The sequence below is a fragment of the Oreochromis niloticus genome, unplaced genomic scaffold, assembly GCF_001858045.2.
Source record: "Oreochromis niloticus isolate F11D_XX unplaced genomic scaffold, O_niloticus_UMD_NMBU tig00007460_pilon, whole genome shotgun sequence".
Classification (NCBI taxonomy): Eukaryota; Metazoa; Chordata; class Actinopteri; order Cichliformes; family Cichlidae; genus Oreochromis; species Oreochromis niloticus.
The window spans coordinates 67,588-85,000 of record NW_020328586.1 but is presented as its reverse complement, the minus strand read 5'-3'; the positions used below and the strand labels follow the sequence as shown (position 1 = coordinate 85,000).

Genomic DNA, 17,413 nt, shown 5'->3' with positions numbered 1-17,413 from the left:
AAGATAGGGTTGGTATGAACGAGGAGGCGGCTATGGATAGAATAAGATGGAGGCAGATGATCCACTGTAGTGACCCCTAAAGGGAGGAGCCAGAAGAAGAAGAAGAACTCCGCTCATTTGAAGAGGATGGAACAGATGATGGGAAACCTCCACCAGATAAATTCAAAGACAATTCAGAAAAGATGAGTTTAAGGAAGAGGTGAGTTAGCTCCAGTCCATTTTTAGTGAGGTCATGAGGAGGAGGAGTAATGGGAAACGTACACAAGATGAATTCAAAGACAGTATATATATTCAAAGAAATATAAAGGTCAAATCAAAAGTAGTCAGAATTACTAACAGTACTGCAGATAATTTATTTTCATTGGCATTTGTAAATATTAAGTAAGAGTAAGACAAAAAATAAAACTTATTTTAGTAGTTGTATGCGTCTTGTTTTTGTGTACAGAGGGCGTTTGTGAGCAGTGAGTTGCCGCAGAGGACAGAGGAACAGCAACAGGTTGCTGTCGCCTCAAAGACTCGAAGGCATCACAATGTCAGAAATGGACACAAGTGTCCCATATGTGGACATGTATATGCTGATATTGTTCAGCACCTAAGAGTCACAGAGCAGGTTGTAAATAAAACTGAGCTGACTCTTTTGAGCCAATTTTCTCATCGGCAGTAAGTGTCTTAATAAATTCTGAAAGATAAATTTATATTTACTGTCCCTACACATTTTTTCTGAACACTGCATTTATTTGATACATTTATCTTACACATCCAATTTCTATTTCCTCCTACTCAGCATTTTTTTTTTTTACTATTTTTACAGCTTTTCTGCAAATCTGGACTGTCCAGTCCGTTTATGTCAGTCAAAACATCTTAATCGGCTTGACAAGCACCTGGAAAAGGTCCACAAATTACAGGTATATGTTATTGACTTTGTGGTGTTTCTGTGTGGTTTTTGTGTGTTGGTGAAGCAGCCCTTGATCTCTGGAATCAGATGTTTATGTTAAAGGGACTTACATTTAGCTCCTTGCATTTTACATATTTGTTACTCTGGTGAAATGAAAGTCTTCCAGTTTCTATAGAAGAATACGGTGGTTCTTTCTTTGTCCGTATGGTGTATTTATATAATGTTCCTCGAGCTCTAGAAAGCATGTTGTGTGCATAGATAAAAACATGAAGGATGCCCAAATAAGTAAAATACTGACCGTTTTGATATATGGTTACACAGAAAACTGTTTAAACTTAAACCTTATCACATCTAATACTAACTTTTTCAGAAACCTATGATTAAACTTTACATGCAAAAGGCCAAGGACAGACACATTGCTAAAGAACTGGCACTTCTGAGGGCATCAAATCCCACACCGCAAATGGTCTCACACATGGATGAAGTGGATGATGCTGTAATTGAGGAGGGCATCTTTAGGGCACTGGAGGAAGGGTCAAAGGTTGCTTCTGCTATAGCCTCTTCCAGCAAGGCTGCCAGTGACCATGTTACACTGATCCACCGGCCTGCTCGAGACGATTCCGTTGACGATTCCGGTGACTCTGACAGCGAGGCTCCCAGTGACTCTACCAGACCAAACCTACAGCCTCCTCTCTCTGCCAGTGACACTCTCAGTGACCACACCATCCCAATTATGCAGCCTCCTTCTCTCTCCACCAGCAAGATTACTTGTGATTCAACAGTGGTATCCCCTGATGTGTTAATCCCAAGCAGTGCACCTTACTATGTAGCAAAGCAAAAGAGGGGACGTCCTCTCCCGAGGACACCTGCTCCTGGTTGCAAACACTGTCAGATACTGTTCACTGAGCTACAGGTGGTGAAGCAGTTGCTAGAGTGTGAACTTGATAGGAATCATGAGCTCAAGCAGATACATTCTTCAACCAAGTGTGCAAATGTGAGTATTGTTTACCTCGTGTGATTGTACACCTCATTGTGAAACATTCTTTCATTTACTTTTGATAAACAAATCTGCTTAATGATCCTTTTTATTTCAGGTTAAATATAGCAGACGTAAACGGTTTTCATCCAGCAAAGCCCCTCACTATGGTAAATAATATATCTTATCAAACTTACTACTGTAAAATTTCAAGTTTCATGTTTTATTGTCATGTACAGATAAACATTGTAGCCACAGCTTTACATGAACATATAGAAGTGAGCAGCTATATTAAAGAAGAAAATGTATTTATTACTACTAATAATAATAGATAATAAATAACAAAATACTAAAGTATTAATATTAAGAGAATTTGTTTGGAATTTACAGTTTCTCATTTACAGTTGTGCAAAACTTGTGCAGTAAGGATTTAAATTGGTTTATAGTGACAGTTTGTAGAGTCCAGTAGTTGTAGTTGTAGTAGTTGAGTTATTGTAACTGACTGTAAAAAGTCAGCACAATGAAAATAAACTGCACCTAAACTTGGTTTATATCTGACCCAGATAGACTGCAGGTCATAACTTCTTACCTGAAGTTCAGTTCACCTGACACTCGGATCAGCGGCCGCCTCGGGTTTCTCCTCTTGCCTCCCCTTTCACTCATCCACATGCTGGCCTCCACCACTAATTAATGTTACTGAATCTGTGGAAGCTCCGCCATAGCCACCACCGGCCAGCATCTGGCCAATACACCACCTTTCATTGTTTATACCATTACCAAACAAAAAAAAAAATCATTGGCCCACCGAGCAAATGCCCAATGGCCAGTCCAGCTCGGTCGTGCCATCAGTTAACCCTATACAAATGTACTTTGATATGATGTCTGTTCTTGCCTCATCAGTAAGACTGGTGGAAGAATTTAGGGCCCATGCAGAAGGTGTGAACCCTAGCAGAAAAATACATGAAAATGCAAGGCAGCGGGCCACTCATGTCATCCAGTTTCTGGAATTCATGGCAGACCCAGCAATTCCAAACACTGACCTTCTGTTTCTGAGGAACCATGGAAAAGTCCGTGAGTAAGTGTTAAATTTGAATGATTATTAGTTTCTATATATATGTGTGCATATACAGTTTAACACATGAATTAATTTGTATTTTTGACTTTGGAGTTTTCTAGCACACCTGCAAGCAAAAGGGTTTAAACCAACAACTCAGAGAGCTTATCTCATGGATGCTATTGCTTTCATGAAATATATATTAAACATGTCACCACCACAAGTCAGACTTGGAAATAAAAGGATCAACGCCCTTTTGGTCGAACTGAGGGCACGTAACAGAGATGTTGGCCGTGAAGTAGTCGTGCACCAGCTGAATGTGCGCCGATCTAAGTCTAGTACGTGTATATAATACACATCTATACCTCTACCTACTTTAATGACATGATGTTAATAATAAAGTGTCTAAGGGATTGTGCTTAAAATTTTTTTTAGAAAGGCTTGTCAAAGCAGAAAAACATGCTTTGTTCATTGAAGAGGCTCCCCAGAAGATTGCTGCCGCACTGGGTATGGATCACTACAATGATCACAATGACACTGAATGTTCATTTTACTTAAGAGGGATTATACAGACTTCAGATCTGTGTTAAGACAAAGCCCCTACAGATCTTTACATCACAGTGACCCACACACTGAAACTGAGCTTATGTCTTTTCTGTCTAATGTCCAGTTTAAATTGAAGAATAATGTGCAGCTTGGTCAATGTAATGCACATGAAGCCAGAGCTAAAACACATCACCATTGCAGTGAAATATGTGCAGCTCTGGATTAAGATGGAGCCCTGCACATTTTGATCTTGTTATTTCTGGGATGATTGTAAAGATTATTTTCATTATTATGGCTAGAATAAAGTGTAAGAGCTATTTGCACTTACAAAGAAAAAGAGTTTTACTTTTATTGTTTCATAAAAGGTGTCCACAATTTAAATTTTAATTGCAAGAAATTTAATTAAATGAGAATAAGGAAAATAAAATAATCACAAAACAATAATCAGATTACTTAAACTCTACTTATCTAACTAAGATGCTCTAAGCTAATGCTGAGTGTGTTCTTTTCTTTGGTGAGAAGAGGTTGGAGGAAGGATGTAAATCAAAATCCTTCTAAATTAACCGCCTAACACAGCAACAATGAGCAGACGAAAAGGAATGAATTCACAGGTTGGACAGGTTTTCAACTGTGAACCCCTTCGATCCAATCTTTTGGGCTGCTCATGTTGCAGAAGACAAAAAAGAAAAATATCTTCTCCACCTCACCTTTTCACCTGTTCACCTTTTCACTGGACGTCATATCTTCCCACACCTTATCTATCAATGTGTAACTTTTAAAATTGTAAATGCTTCATTACATTTTCATTGTTATTCTTAATATAGAGCAGAGGTTCCCAAACTGGGGGGCAGAGCCAGTGCAAGGGGGGGGGCGCGGTATGAATTTAAAAAAAAAAAAGAGGAAAAAAAGAACGCTTGGACAGGTTTTTGACAGGGCTCCCACACAAACACAAAGCAGGAGATGAAGCATCGCCAAATATGTTTCCAAACCAGCTTCCTTCCAAGCCAAAGACTAGAAAATCTGGTGAAGCATGTCTTCCCTTTGGCTTCACCTGCACAAGTGCCAAGGTAGGTCTCCCCTGCAGAATTGGTTTTCCCTGCGTCGGGAGCGCGCGCTGAGCTCTCCAAATCACGGACAAAACAGTATCCCACATTCTTCATTTTTAGTTCACAGTAAGTTAGTTATTACGAACTACTCCTGACATTTTGGAGATGTTAGCTCTTTATACAGTAAAGTTACAGTGCGATACAAATAACATCAGGCTGATCCTGCCATGATTTGTTCCCCCTGTTCAAATCACAGACAAACAGTATCCCACAGTTTATGTGGGATACTGAGAGATACTGTGGGATACAGAGAGGCATTTTTTGAAAAATGTATTGATAGCAATGTTGAATATTATTACACAGGAAAAAAAAAACAACTACACGTAAAATAATTACACCATGACGCCTCTGCCTTTCTAAATGGAGGGACAGTAACTGCATGTGTATATGTAAGCATGTAAAACCTGAAGATAGTAAGATTAACAGTATTTTGTATCTATCCGCCATTGTAGAAATTCATCTCATGTAAACAATAACGTGGCACAGCGTGGCGTGAAAAAAGGCACATACCTTTGACGTTGCGTGACGAACTCTTTTCTCTATTCTCTATTCTCCATCCACACGTAAACGCAAAAACTGAGTCTTAAAAAATCTCAGTTTTCGGTGATTCGAAACGCCGTTTACATGTAGACGAAAGGTCCAAACGCATAGAAACAGCTGCGTTTTTAAAAATACCAGTGTAGGTGTAGACGTAGCGTTTATTACACTACTGTAATAAATTACAGTAGGCAGTGGTTGGGGGGGGCGCGAAGATTTTCTTGTAAAACAAAGGGGGGCCTAGCAAAAAAAAGTTTGGGAACCACTGACATAGAGAATTCATATTCAATCACATCTGGATGTAAATCACTTCATGTTTCATTCAGTTTATGTGATTCTACTTCAGTTAGATTTGTCTTTAGGACCTTTTCACAAGAACATCCATTGTAACGTAATCCCTTTCCAATTCAAATGCTTCTGAAAACTCAGTTAATTACCATTTATTTCTCTAGTTATTTTATGCTTTTATGAAAACATACATTTTGTTTGTCAGATATTCTTTGAGATTATTAGCTCCACTGTGTCACATTCAGCCACATTATACACAACATACAGAAACACACACACAGACACACACACACACCAAGGTCAGACACTCTGTGAGGCCTGTTATTAGAATCACTGTTATTCTATTCTCAGATTCATTACACTGGTTAACTTACACATTTATTTTCCTTTGTTTCATTTATTTTCAACATGCCAGAAATTGAGCATAACTAACCCTCAGTAAAACAAGTTACAAGTTATGGTATCTGGAACAGATTTACATTCGATATTTAGAGTTATATTTTCATCTTTTTTAGATGTTTGTGGAACTTTCTTAACAATCAATAAAATCACCTTGAGATCATGTTTCTGTGTTTAACAATTACAATACTTAATGTTGTTACTGATTCAATATTATGTGTGTGACTATGTGTATACTTTCCTGCTTTCCTTCACAAACCCGCAAAGCTGCCTAGTTTGAAGCTGGATCATGTACGCACGGACGCACGCACACACACGCACACACACACACACACTCAGCCATTATAACAGCCATTTCTACTACTTAAACATGTTTGCATTTGTTATCTATATGTAGAGGAGGCAAGGGGCGTGAGACTTTTATCTCTTTCTATCTTCTATCTTAAGACACATTACAGGGTTTTGTAATTGGAAACTGGGTTTTTTGTATGGTTGGTCTGGAAAATTTGTTTGGTACTTTGTGGTGCTTGCATGGTCCTTGAGACATGGTGCTTGTAAAGTCCCTCTATAATCTGCACAAAGGGACTGAACATGTAAATGCAGTGTATGTATTGGCATAGCATATTGATACATACAGTGTTCTCTTTGTGTTTTTACAGATGACCTCGAGAAGCAACCCCAGAACAGAACAATATTGAAATTGTTTTTTGGACTGTTGGGTGGATACCTCATTGCCATAACTGGCCACCGAAAGGGAGTGGTCATCAACATGACTACTGAGGAGGTTGAAATGGCAGAAAAAACTAAGCAGGGTGCCCGCATCATCCGTGTAAGTAGGAAAACTATAAAAATCCAAGTATACATTCTTTAGTCACCTGCTCAGAGAGAATAAACATGTCTTTTCATGTATTAGGTTAAACAGCACAAAACTCAAAGATACCATGGGGAAGCAGCTGTCCCCCTGTACAAGAATGAGTATACCTGGTTGCAGCGTTACAATCATATTAGAGAGTATATTGAAGGGGGTTCGGAGGCATCAACTTTTTTCCACAGTTCCAGTGGAGGTGTTCTTCATAGACTACCGGAATTTTTCAAGGCAGCCTGGGAGATGATGAATCTGGGGATTGTCCCCACCTTCAACATGATACGTTCCTCCTGTAGCACTTACGTGAGAAAACCTTTCATTTTTATTTTTAGACACACAATGAAGTAGGTTAAAGTGTCATGGGTTTTATTCATGTGGTTTCTTTTTAAAACATTATTCTTTCAGGCCAAGCGACAGTTGGGACGTAAATCTTATGACAGAGTGGCAACGTTTATGTGCCATGATGCCGTCACAGCCAAAAGATTTTACCAAGGTTATTTAAACAAGCTAAAGTGAAGTCATATATTTATCTATACACTTACATTTATTCATATTTAGTAATATTGCTTTGCACAGCTGAGGACCCTGCAGAGGACACACTCCAGAGCCGAGCACTGACCACCCATGCAATTGCAACATATGCAGCAAAGAAAAGGAAAAGGAGAGAGGACAGAGGATCTGTGCAGGACAAGGACAGTGAAGGATCTGACAAGGAAGAGCAGCAGTCATCAGGAACAGAGGAGCTTTTAGACAGAAGGCTCTTCCAGTGTAGCAGTAACAAGGTATGTGTGCCCTGATTCCCTTGGTAAGAGTTTTGATTGGTTGCACTTCTTTCATATATAATCATTTACTCCATCATGAACAAAACATATTTAATTTGTACCATAAACAGATGGTGAGCCCAGGTCAGGGTGAGGGTGCCGGTAGTGCTGGAGCCACAATAAGAGAAACTAAACGGGATTTGAAAGAGGAGGTGGAGCATCTACAAAAAGTGACATACCAGTTGCGCAAGAGAAAAGTATGTAATGTATGTTCTTGTACTTGTTTTTAGTGTTTTCACTGATTACTAATCTTTTACCTTTTTATTTTTACTTTTCTAAAATCAGATGGTCATCTTTTACAAAAATGATAGGACAGGTGTGGGGAAACTCACACAAGAAGACAATCCACAAGAGGAGGAGGAGGATGAAGCGAGAGAATGGGTTCCTAAGGTGGGCAAGAAAAATCCAGCAGAGTTTCTTCTCCTGCAGTTAAAGATGTAAGTGTTTTGTTTCCACACATCCATGGAAAATGAGTAAAATATATATTTTTCTGCTCTAAAAGCAGTCTGTTAGCTCATCTGAAGATGATGGGACAGATGACTGGAAACCCACACAGGATGAATCTGAAGGCTATTCAGAAGAGGAGGAAGAACAAGAACATAAAAGGATTCCTAAGGTAGCCAAGAAAAACAAAACTGGGTGTCCTGTGCCACAAAGAGAGATTCATCCTCAGTTTCAGTGCTTCCACAATCAATCCATCAAAAATGAGCCAAACATATTGTTGTCTTCTCTGAAAACAGATGGCGGCAGCATCTGAAGAGGATGGGACACATGATAGCAGACCCACACAGGATGATTCAAAGGATGAAGCAGAACATTTGGGACAAATGATTCACAAAGTGGCCATGGAAAAGGTAAAAATTGTCCTCTGTTTCAATGCATTCAACAAAATATGTCTTTGTATTCTTTTACGTCAGCTGGTCAGCTCATATGAAATATGCAAGGAGTAAAGGTATTGAAGGTACATGAGTTTAAATATCAGGAGTCAAGCATCCGAAGCAACAACCAGTGCAAAAGGCCAGGCAGGGGATGGCAGAGCTCAAGATGCCAAGATTTTGTTTGGGAGTGACCAGGATGGAGAAGATTAGAAATGAGTGCATCAGAGAGACAGCTCATGTTGAGCTGTTTGGAGACAAAGTTAGAGAGGCAAAGCTGACATGGTTTGGACATATGTAGAAGAGGCACAGTGAATATATTGTTCCATATGGAGCTGCCAGGCAGGTGGAAAAGAGCAAGCCCTTAGAGGGAGTTCAAGGATATAGTGATGGAGGATATAGATAGGGTTGGTATGAACTGTGGTTCATACCACAGTTCTGCTCTGATCTGCTCTACCGGCTGTGGTTCAGGCGGTAGAGCAGATCAGCTACTGATTGGAAGGTTGGTGGTTCGATTCCTGGCTTCCCCAGTCTGCATGCCAAATATCCTTGGGCAAGATATTAACCCCAAATTGCCCTCCGATGCATTCATCGGAGTGTGAATGTGTGTGAATGTTTATTAGTTGCACTTGTGTTTAGAAGTGCTTGTGTGAATGGGTGAATGAGGCATGTTGTATAGAGCGCTTTGAGTACTCCGGGAGAGTAGAAAAGCGCTATATAAGAATCAGTCCACCTAACGAGGAGGCGGCTATGGATAGAATAAGATGGAGGCAGATGATCCACTGTAGTGACCCCTAAAGGGAGGAGCCAGAAGAAGAAGAAGAACTCGGCTTATTTGAAGAGGATGGAACAGATGATGGGAAACCTCCACCAGATAAATTCAAAGACAATTCAGAAAAGATGTGTTTGAGGAAGAGGTGAGTTAGCTGCAGTCCATTTTTAGTGAGGTCATGAGGAGGAGTAGAAAGCTGCAGTGAATCTAATGATCGTGCTGGTGTATGTATAATACCAGCAGTGAGTTCTAAGGACTTGGACTGTCCAAAAACTATTTGCTAACAAATCAGCACAGGCACTTATAATGGTGCACTATTACAAAATGCTTTTACTCACAAATAGGGGGATAAAGTTCATTCTTTGCAGTTTGATTTGTATTTAAACCATCAATACCAACATGAAACTGGTTTATAATTTTTTTCTTCTTCTTGCATTTCTGTGTGTTATATGTACAGGACAGGGAAACGGCGATAAGCTTATTACCAGTACAACACCAAATTCCAGTTGTTACTCTGAATTCAGTCACTCTCAAGACACCCATGGTAAGAACAATTGATTACAAATGTCAACAAAACTGTAAATCACACTTGATGAGATTTTCTTTTACAATTAAGATACGTATGTTTTGAAATTAGATCTTTGCCTTTGTGTGTACATTTCAAGTTTTCTTCTACTGAGGCGTGTGATCACAACCATGCTTAAACAATTGTTTGGCTTTTTCCCCGCAGAAGGACAAAGTCGCACTGGAGGTCCCTCCTGGTGTAAGAGCACTCCAGCATAACAAATCTGAATATTACATCTAGATGAGTTAAAGTACCCATGTTTTTCTTTGTCGATCATCATTTTTCAGATGCAGCAGGCCTATGTAAACCAAGACACAGCAATGACTGTGAATAAGAATTCGGAAAAAAGTGTGATTCACCAAACCAGTTACTTGAAGAGGCTCACTTTTCATCAGTCAACTCTCTTTGAAGACACCATACCAAGATCTGGTAACTGGAAACCAGCAGCTGTAGTAAAAATACACAAGTTCAAAGAACTTTAAGGTGAAGTGGTATGTATTTATTTCTCATATGGTCTTAGATAACAACAAGAAAGACCAAAGTGGAATGTCATCTGCAGCAATAATAACCTCAGGTAAATATTAACATTATATTGCACAATATGAACAATGTTAACTTAATCAGTAAGTAAATGATTATTTTCTTAAAATAAAGAACAACTGGAAGAGAAAGAGATACAAGAAGAATCTCTGGAGAAGATGAAGTGTGAAGACAAAGGAGGGAAGAGAAAAGAAAAAGTACAGCAGGAGCCTCTGGAGAAGATGAGGAGCAAAAGGCAAAGGAAGGAAGAAAAGATACAGGCAGAGCCTCTGGAGAAGATGAAGAGTGAAGCCAAAGTAGGAAAGAGAAAAGAAAAAGTACAGCAGAAGCCTCTGGAGAAGATGAAGAGTGAAGACAAAGAAGGGAAGAGAAAAGAAAAAGTACAGCAGGAGCCTCTGGAGAAGATGAAGCGTGAAGACAAAGGAGGGAAGAGAAAAGAAAAAGTACAGCAGGAGCCTCTGGAGAAGATGAGGGGCAAAAGGCAAAGGAAGGAAGAAAAGATACAGGCAGAGCCTCTGGAGAAGATGAAGAGTGAAGCCAAAGTAGGAAAGAGAAAAGAAAAAGTACAGCAGAAGCCTCTGGAGAAGATGAAGAGTGAAGACAAAGGAGGGAAGAGAAAAGAAAAAGTACAGCAGGAGCCTCTGGAGAAGATGAAGCGTGAAGACAAAGGAGGGAAGAGAAAAGAAAAAGTACAGCAGGAGCCTCTGGAGAAGATGAAGCGTGAAGACAAAAGAGGGAAGAGAAAAGAAAAAGTACAGCAGCAGCCTCTGGAGAAGATGAGGGGCAAAAGGCAAAGGAGGGAAGAAAAGATACAGTCAGAGCCTCTGGAGAAGATGAAGAGTGAAGCCAAAGTAGGAAAGAGAAAACAAAAAGTACAGCAGGAGCCTCTGGAGAAGATGAGGGGCAAAAGGCAAAGGAAGAAAGAAAAGATACAGTCAGAGCCTCTGGAGAAGATGAAGAGTGAAGCCAAAGTAGGAAAGAGAAATGAAAAAGTACAGCAGAAGCCTCTGGAGAAGATGAGGAGCAAAAGGCAAAGGAAAGAAGAAAAGATACAGGCAGAGCCTCTGGAGAAGATGAAGAGTGAAGGCAAAAGAGGGAAGGGAAAAGAAAAAGTACAGCAGGAGCCTCTGGAGAAGATGAAGCGTGAAGACAAAGGAGGGAAGAGAAAAGAAAAAGTACAGCAGGAGCCTCTGGAGAAGATGAGGGGCAAAAGGCAACGGAAGGAAGAAAAGATACAGGCAGAGCCTCTGGAGAAGAGAATTAAGATTATGAAATAAAAGAAGGAAAAATCCACAGAGTTCTCAAAGAAATGGCGAGAGAAAGTCTCAGAAAATAAGGTGCATGAAAGAGTTGCTAATTAAAAGTGATCATCTAATGAGTTACTGTCACGTTTATTTTCTGGAATCACTGGTGCTCTCAGACTTGACATTATATAATTCCACCATATGTGAGATCAGTCAAATTAAGAAAGGAGACATGCTTCTTGAAGAAGTAAAAGTCAAAGCTTAAGATATAATGTCAGTATGTAATGGCTGAAGTTTTGGGGTATGTTGTACTATACAGTAAAACCATTTGATGCCATTTGGTCCTATATCTACACAAGTTTCAGTTGTAAAATCATAAGGCTAATATGTTCACATAAATTTCATAACTTAATCAGAATGTACATAGAGGTCCTACCACTGGGGGAAAGACCAAGCACCACAATCTATCACATCTTCTGAACCACTTGCTCTCATCCACATAGGGAGCCGCATTGAACTTGTTAATCTAACAAAAGAAAAAGTGACTTCAATTTTGCATCGGTTTGCAGATTTGTTCTCCCCCCTGCCCGACTTTACTTTGCTTATAGAGTGCTATTTTGAAACGCAGCCTGGGGTGATAATGCATTCATAGCCTGACTCGAGCACAACAGGCAAATTGTTCAGAAGAAAGGCAAAATGAGATGATACACATGGCTGCAGAAAAGTGACAGTGGTCAAACAACATCATTGAGCATGACAAAACACTTTTGAAGACAGCAGTCTCCAGATACCTCATCATTGAAGACAAAATTGACACACATCTATTGTGGAGAAAATTCGGTTCAAATCAATTTTATTTATATAGCGGCAAATCACCACAACATTCGCCTCAAGGCACTTTATATTGTAAGGTAGACCCTACAATAATACATACAGATATAAACCCAACAATCATATGACCCCCTATGAGCAAGCACTTTGGCGACAGTGGGAAGGAAAAACTCCCTTTTGACAGGAAGAAACCTCCAGCTGAACCAGGCTCAGGGAGGGGCGGGGCCATCTTCTGCGACCGGTTGGGCTGAGAGAAGGAAGACAGGATAAAGACAGAAGAGAGACAGAGATTAATAACAGATATGATTCAATGCAGAGAGGTCTATTAATACATGGTTAGTGAGAAAGGTGACTGAAGAAGAAATGCTCAATGCATCATTGGAATCCCCCAGCAGCCTACACCTACAGCAGCATGACTAAGGGAGGATTCAGGGTCACCTGATCCAGTCTTAACTATATACTTTAGCAAAATGGAAAGTTTTAAGCCTAATCTTGAAAGTAGAGATAGTGTCTGTCTCCAAAATCCAAACTGGTTCCACAGAAGAGGGGCCTGAAAAGTGAAGGCTCTTCCTCCCATTCTACTTTTAAATACTCTAGGAGCAACAAGTAAGCCTGCAGTGCGAGAGCAAAGTGCTCTAATAGGGTGATATGGTACTACAAGGTCATTAAGATAAGATGAGGGCCTGATTATTTAAGACCTTGTATGTGAGAAGCAGGATTGTTAAATTCAATTCTGGATTTAACAGGGAGCCAATGAAGAGAAGCCAAAACAGGAGAAATACAGTTAAGCCCATAATTATTCATACCCCTGCCGAATTTTGACTTAAAGTTACTTTTGTTCAACAAGCTAGTTCTTTTTTGAGCAGAAATGACACAGGTGTCTCCCCAAAGATAATAAGACGATGTACAAGAGGCATCATTGTGGAAAAAAATATTTCTCAGGTTTTCAAAGTCAAAGTCAACTTTATTTGTCAATTCTGCCACATGTACAGGACATACAGAGAATAGAAATTTCGTTACTCTCAAACCCAAATGAACATTTAAATATAAGAGAGTGATTAAAAATGCAAGTAAAATAATTAAAAAGTAAAAATTTAAATAAATACAGTACAATTTTACATATAACAAAAAAAAGCTATACAATATACAATATTCAGGTAAGGGTAAATGACATTGGGTGTAAACCAGGCAAGGTAGTGCAAATAGGCAAATAGTGCAAATGGAGATTTGGTAATGTACGGTAGGAGATAGTGTAACAACAAAGTCTTATGAGGTAATGGCAGTCCAATGCTCCACAAAGTGACTAATAACTGGTGCAGGCCAGTGAGTGAGTCAGAGAGTGTGTGTGTGTGTGTGTGTGTGTGACAGAGTTCAGTGAGACCGTGGAGGAGAGAGGGGAGAGGGGGCAGAATCGGGAGGGAGTTAAGCTTCCTGACAGCCTGATGGATGAAGCTGTCCTTCAGTCTGCTGGTCCTGGCCTGGAGACTCCGCAGTCTCCTCCCTGACGGCAGCAGCTTGAAGAAGCTTTGCATTGGGTGCGTGGGATCAGCCGCTATGCAAAGGGCTTTTTTAGTGAGACGGGTGCTGTAAATGTCCTGGAGGGAGGGGAGAGAGACACCAATGATCCTCTCTGCAGCTCTCACTATGCGTTGGAGGGTTCTATGACAGGACGCATTGCAGGCTCCAAACCACACAGTGATGCAGCTCGACAGGATGCTCTCGATGGTGCCTCTGTAGAAAGTGTACATGATGGGGGCTGGTGCTCCTGCTCTTCTTAGTTTGCGGAGAAAGAAGAGACGCTGCTGTGATTTCTTGGCCAGTGCTGTGGTGTTGTACGTCCAGGAGAGATCCTCTGTGATGTGCACACCCAAGAACTTAGTGCTGCTCACTCTCTCCACAGACGCTCCGTCAATAAGTATCATGTCCAGAATTATTCATACCCTTCTCAATAATCAATAGAAAAAAGCCTTTATTGGCTATTACAGCAATCAAACGCATCCTATAATTGCAGACCAGCTTTTTGCATGTCTCCACAGGCATTTTTGCCCATTCATCTTTAGCAATGAGCCATCACCCTGATCTTTAGCTCCCTCCACAGATTCTCAATTGGATTCAAGTCAGGACTCTGGCTAGGCCACTGCAAAACGTTAATGTTGTTGTCTGCTAACCATTTCTTCACCACGTTTGCTGTATGTTTTGGGTCATTGTCGTGCTGAAATGTCCACTGGTTCCCAAGGCCAAGTTTTTCTGCAGACTGCCTGATGTTGTTGTTGAGAATTTTCATGTATTGCTCTTTTTTCATGGTGCTGTTTACTGTGATTAGGTTCCATGGTCCATTGGCTAAAAAACACCCCCAAAGCATTAGGTTCCCACCACCATGTTTGACAGTGGGGATGGTGTTCTGTGGGTTGAAGGCTTCTCCTTTTTTATGCCAAATGAAGGCAACATCATTGTGACCAAATAATTCAATTTTTGTTTCATCTGACCATAACACTGAAGACCAGAAACCTTCTTCTTTGTCCAGATGAGCATTTGCAAAGGCCAAATGAGCTTTTGCGTGCCTTAGAAGTGCCTGGAGAAATGGCGTTTTCCTTGGTCTGCATCCGTGGAACCCAACAGTGTCCGTTGGACTGTCTGCCTTGAGACATTGCCACCAGCAGAGCCCAGATTCACCAGAATGGCCTTGGTGGTGATCCTTGGATTCTTTTTCACCTCTCTCACTATTCTCCTGGCCAGCACAGGTTTCACTTTTGGCTTCCGACAACGTCCTCTGAGATTTTCCACAGTGCGGAACATCTTGTATTTTTTAATAATACTTTGCACTGTAGCCACTGGAACTTGAAAACATTTGGATATGGCCTTGTAGCCCATTCCTCACTTGTGAGCAGCCACAATGCACAGCTGCAGGTCCTCACTGAGTTCCTTTGTCTTGGCCATGAATGTCCACAGACCACCTGCAGAGAGCTGCTGTTTTTCACCTGTTGAGTTGAGTAAAACAGCTATTTCCAATTAATCAGGGTAATTAGGATGCTTTAGAACAGCTCTGACTATTTGGAATGGTATGGAACTTTGGATTTTCCCAGAGACTGTGACAGTTTGTAAAGGGTATGAATAATTCTGGACATGATACTTTTTGCTCAAATGTAAATAAAAGCTGAGAAATATTTTTTTCCCACAATGATGCATCTTGTACATCATCTTGTTATCTTTTGTGAGACGCCTGTGTCATTTCCAGTCAAAAACTTGCTAGTTGAATAAAAGTAACTTTAAGTCAAAATTTGCCAGGGGTATGAATAATTATGGGCTTAACTGTATGTCTCAGGGACTCTTTCTAGTCCCTGTCAGTACTCTTGCTGCAGCATTTTGGATTAAATGAAGGCTTTTCAGGCAGTTTTTAGAACATCCTGATAATAATGAATTACAGTAGTCCAGCCTAGAAGTAATGAATGCATGAACTAGTTTTCCAGCGTCGCGCTGAGACAGGATATTTCTAGAGATGTTGTGCAAATGAAAGAAAGCAGTCCTACATATTTGTTTAATATGTGCATTGAAGGACATATCCTGGTCAAAAATTACTTCAAGGTTCCTCACAGTGTCACTAGAGGCCAAGGTAATGCCATCCAGAGTAAGAATCTGGTTAGATACCATATTTCTAAAATGTTCAGGGCTGAATACAATAACCTCAGTTTTATCTGAATTTAGAAGCAGAAAATTAGAGGTCATCCAGGTCTGCCCTGGGACAAACTTGTTGGACTTACAACAGATGGAGCGCCCGCAATGTGTGGTGAAAAAAGTGAACTATTCGGCAGGATTCGAGTAAAAGATGCAGGATGTGAACTGTACGGGTGAGTTAACAGCATATCACTGCATCACACACCAGCAAACGCTGTGTAGTAAAGTCCTAAAAATGGAGCATGTAATGAGTACTGAGAGGAGGTATTTTACTGTTATTTTATCATTGCATCAGAAATCATATAATAAGCATTGCATTAAAGCATTTATTGAAGATATTGACATTACATTAACGTTTGTATTACAGTGATTGTTATAACCTCATGTTAATCTTCTATTTACAGGTGTTAGTATAATCACATAATCTTTCATTGCAGGTGTAACCATGATCATATTGCCGCTTGGTGCTTATTATGGAGTTGTGCTCAAGTCAGTAAGGGTTAAAAGCTACAGTCAGTGGGATGTCTGGCTGATCTATTGAGTGAAGTGACGTAGAGCGTAGAAGGCCGCACATGCTTACAAGACACTTACATCATGTTATTTTATGATCTTTTATTTAGCTATATCTTTTGTTAAACTTTAAGTAGTGTGCATTGGCAATAATTACTCATTACTTCATTTACTCATCATCATTAATTGTTATTTCATTAAAGAATTTCTTTAGGCTGTCGGCCTTGTGTTACAACTTCTGTTACAGGTATCGTCATAATCCCATGTTAACATTTTCTATTACAGGTGCAGTGATAATTCTTTTCATATACATGCATTGTATTTTTGTGCTTGCTAAAGAGGGGGCTCGGTCAACTAGCGGAGGGTCGGAAGCTTTGTTCGGCGCGAGGTTCGAACAATCTATTGTGTTAAGGATCTTGAGCTATGGAAGGAACACGCTTACAAAACACATACTATGTCAGTTATCATCCTTTATTCATTTATATTCTTTTATTAAGCTTTGAATAGTGGTATTTGATTAGAACATTTATTCAACATATTACATGTATGGTTTCAGTTAGGTTATTGCACACATGAAGAGTTGGCCTCTGTCCTTGTAGACAGAGTGAATGCTGAGGTCGAGGCACACACGTACACACACAAGCAGTAGTTAAACTCATGTGTAGGGGAGAGTTCAAATATTTAAATAATAGTTTGCAAAGCCTTGTAGCTGTAAGATTATGTTTGCAGAAGAGACAGTTTGTTCTAGGGGATAAGCAGAGTTAGAAGATTACTGGGAAGGATCTGGCCTCGGGAAGAAGAAGATGTTCTTTTGATGTGTTAAAAGTTGTCAACATTGATTGTATTGTACCTACTTTACGCATGAGGGGGCGTTCCAATACCCTGATTTTCATTAAAACTATTGTGTAGTTTTCGGT

General features: G+C 40.0%; 1 protein-coding gene across 6 annotated transcripts in view; it reads left to right on the top strand.

The window, feature by feature from the left end:
* LOC102079580 (uncharacterized) overlaps positions 1 to 16,997 on the top strand; it is a 29,408-nt gene extending 12,411 nt beyond the window's left edge. For 2 of the 6 annotated variants that reach the window (XM_019355794.2, XM_019355792.2), the window contains exons 5-24: positions 446 to 660; positions 812 to 905; positions 1,266 to 1,889; positions 1,990 to 2,041; positions 2,772 to 2,946; positions 3,040 to 3,263; positions 3,361 to 3,432; positions 6,461 to 6,630; positions 6,715 to 6,969; positions 7,072 to 7,159; positions 7,243 to 7,448; positions 7,559 to 7,684; positions 7,773 to 7,877; positions 7,990 to 8,103; positions 8,228 to 8,341; positions 9,592 to 9,678; positions 9,865 to 9,897; positions 9,987 to 10,128; positions 10,220 to 10,273; positions 10,354 to 11,617. In XM_019355794.2, coding sequence (XP_019211339.1) covers positions 446 to 660; positions 812 to 905; positions 1,266 to 1,889; positions 1,990 to 2,041; positions 2,772 to 2,946; positions 3,040 to 3,263; positions 3,361 to 3,432; positions 6,461 to 6,630; positions 6,715 to 6,969; positions 7,072 to 7,159; positions 7,243 to 7,448; positions 7,559 to 7,684; positions 7,773 to 7,877; positions 7,990 to 8,103; positions 8,228 to 8,341; positions 9,592 to 9,678; positions 9,865 to 9,897; positions 9,987 to 10,128; positions 10,220 to 10,273; positions 10,354 to 11,516 — 4,113 coding nt within the window. In that variant the 3' untranslated portion in view covers positions 11,517 to 11,617. Of the gene's footprint in view, positions 1 to 445; positions 661 to 811; positions 906 to 1,265; positions 1,890 to 1,989; positions 2,042 to 2,771; positions 2,947 to 3,039; positions 3,264 to 3,360; positions 3,433 to 6,460; positions 6,631 to 6,714; positions 6,970 to 7,071; positions 7,160 to 7,242; positions 7,449 to 7,558; positions 7,685 to 7,772; positions 7,878 to 7,989; positions 8,104 to 8,227; positions 8,342 to 9,591; positions 9,679 to 9,864; positions 9,898 to 9,986; positions 10,129 to 10,219; positions 10,274 to 10,353; positions 11,618 to 16,016 lie in introns of those variants that run through there. The other 4 variants (XR_003218281.1, XM_025904869.1, XM_019355793.2 and 1 more) reach the window with 4 other exon arrangements.
* The last annotated feature ends 416 nt before the right edge of the window (positions 16,998 to 17,413 follow it).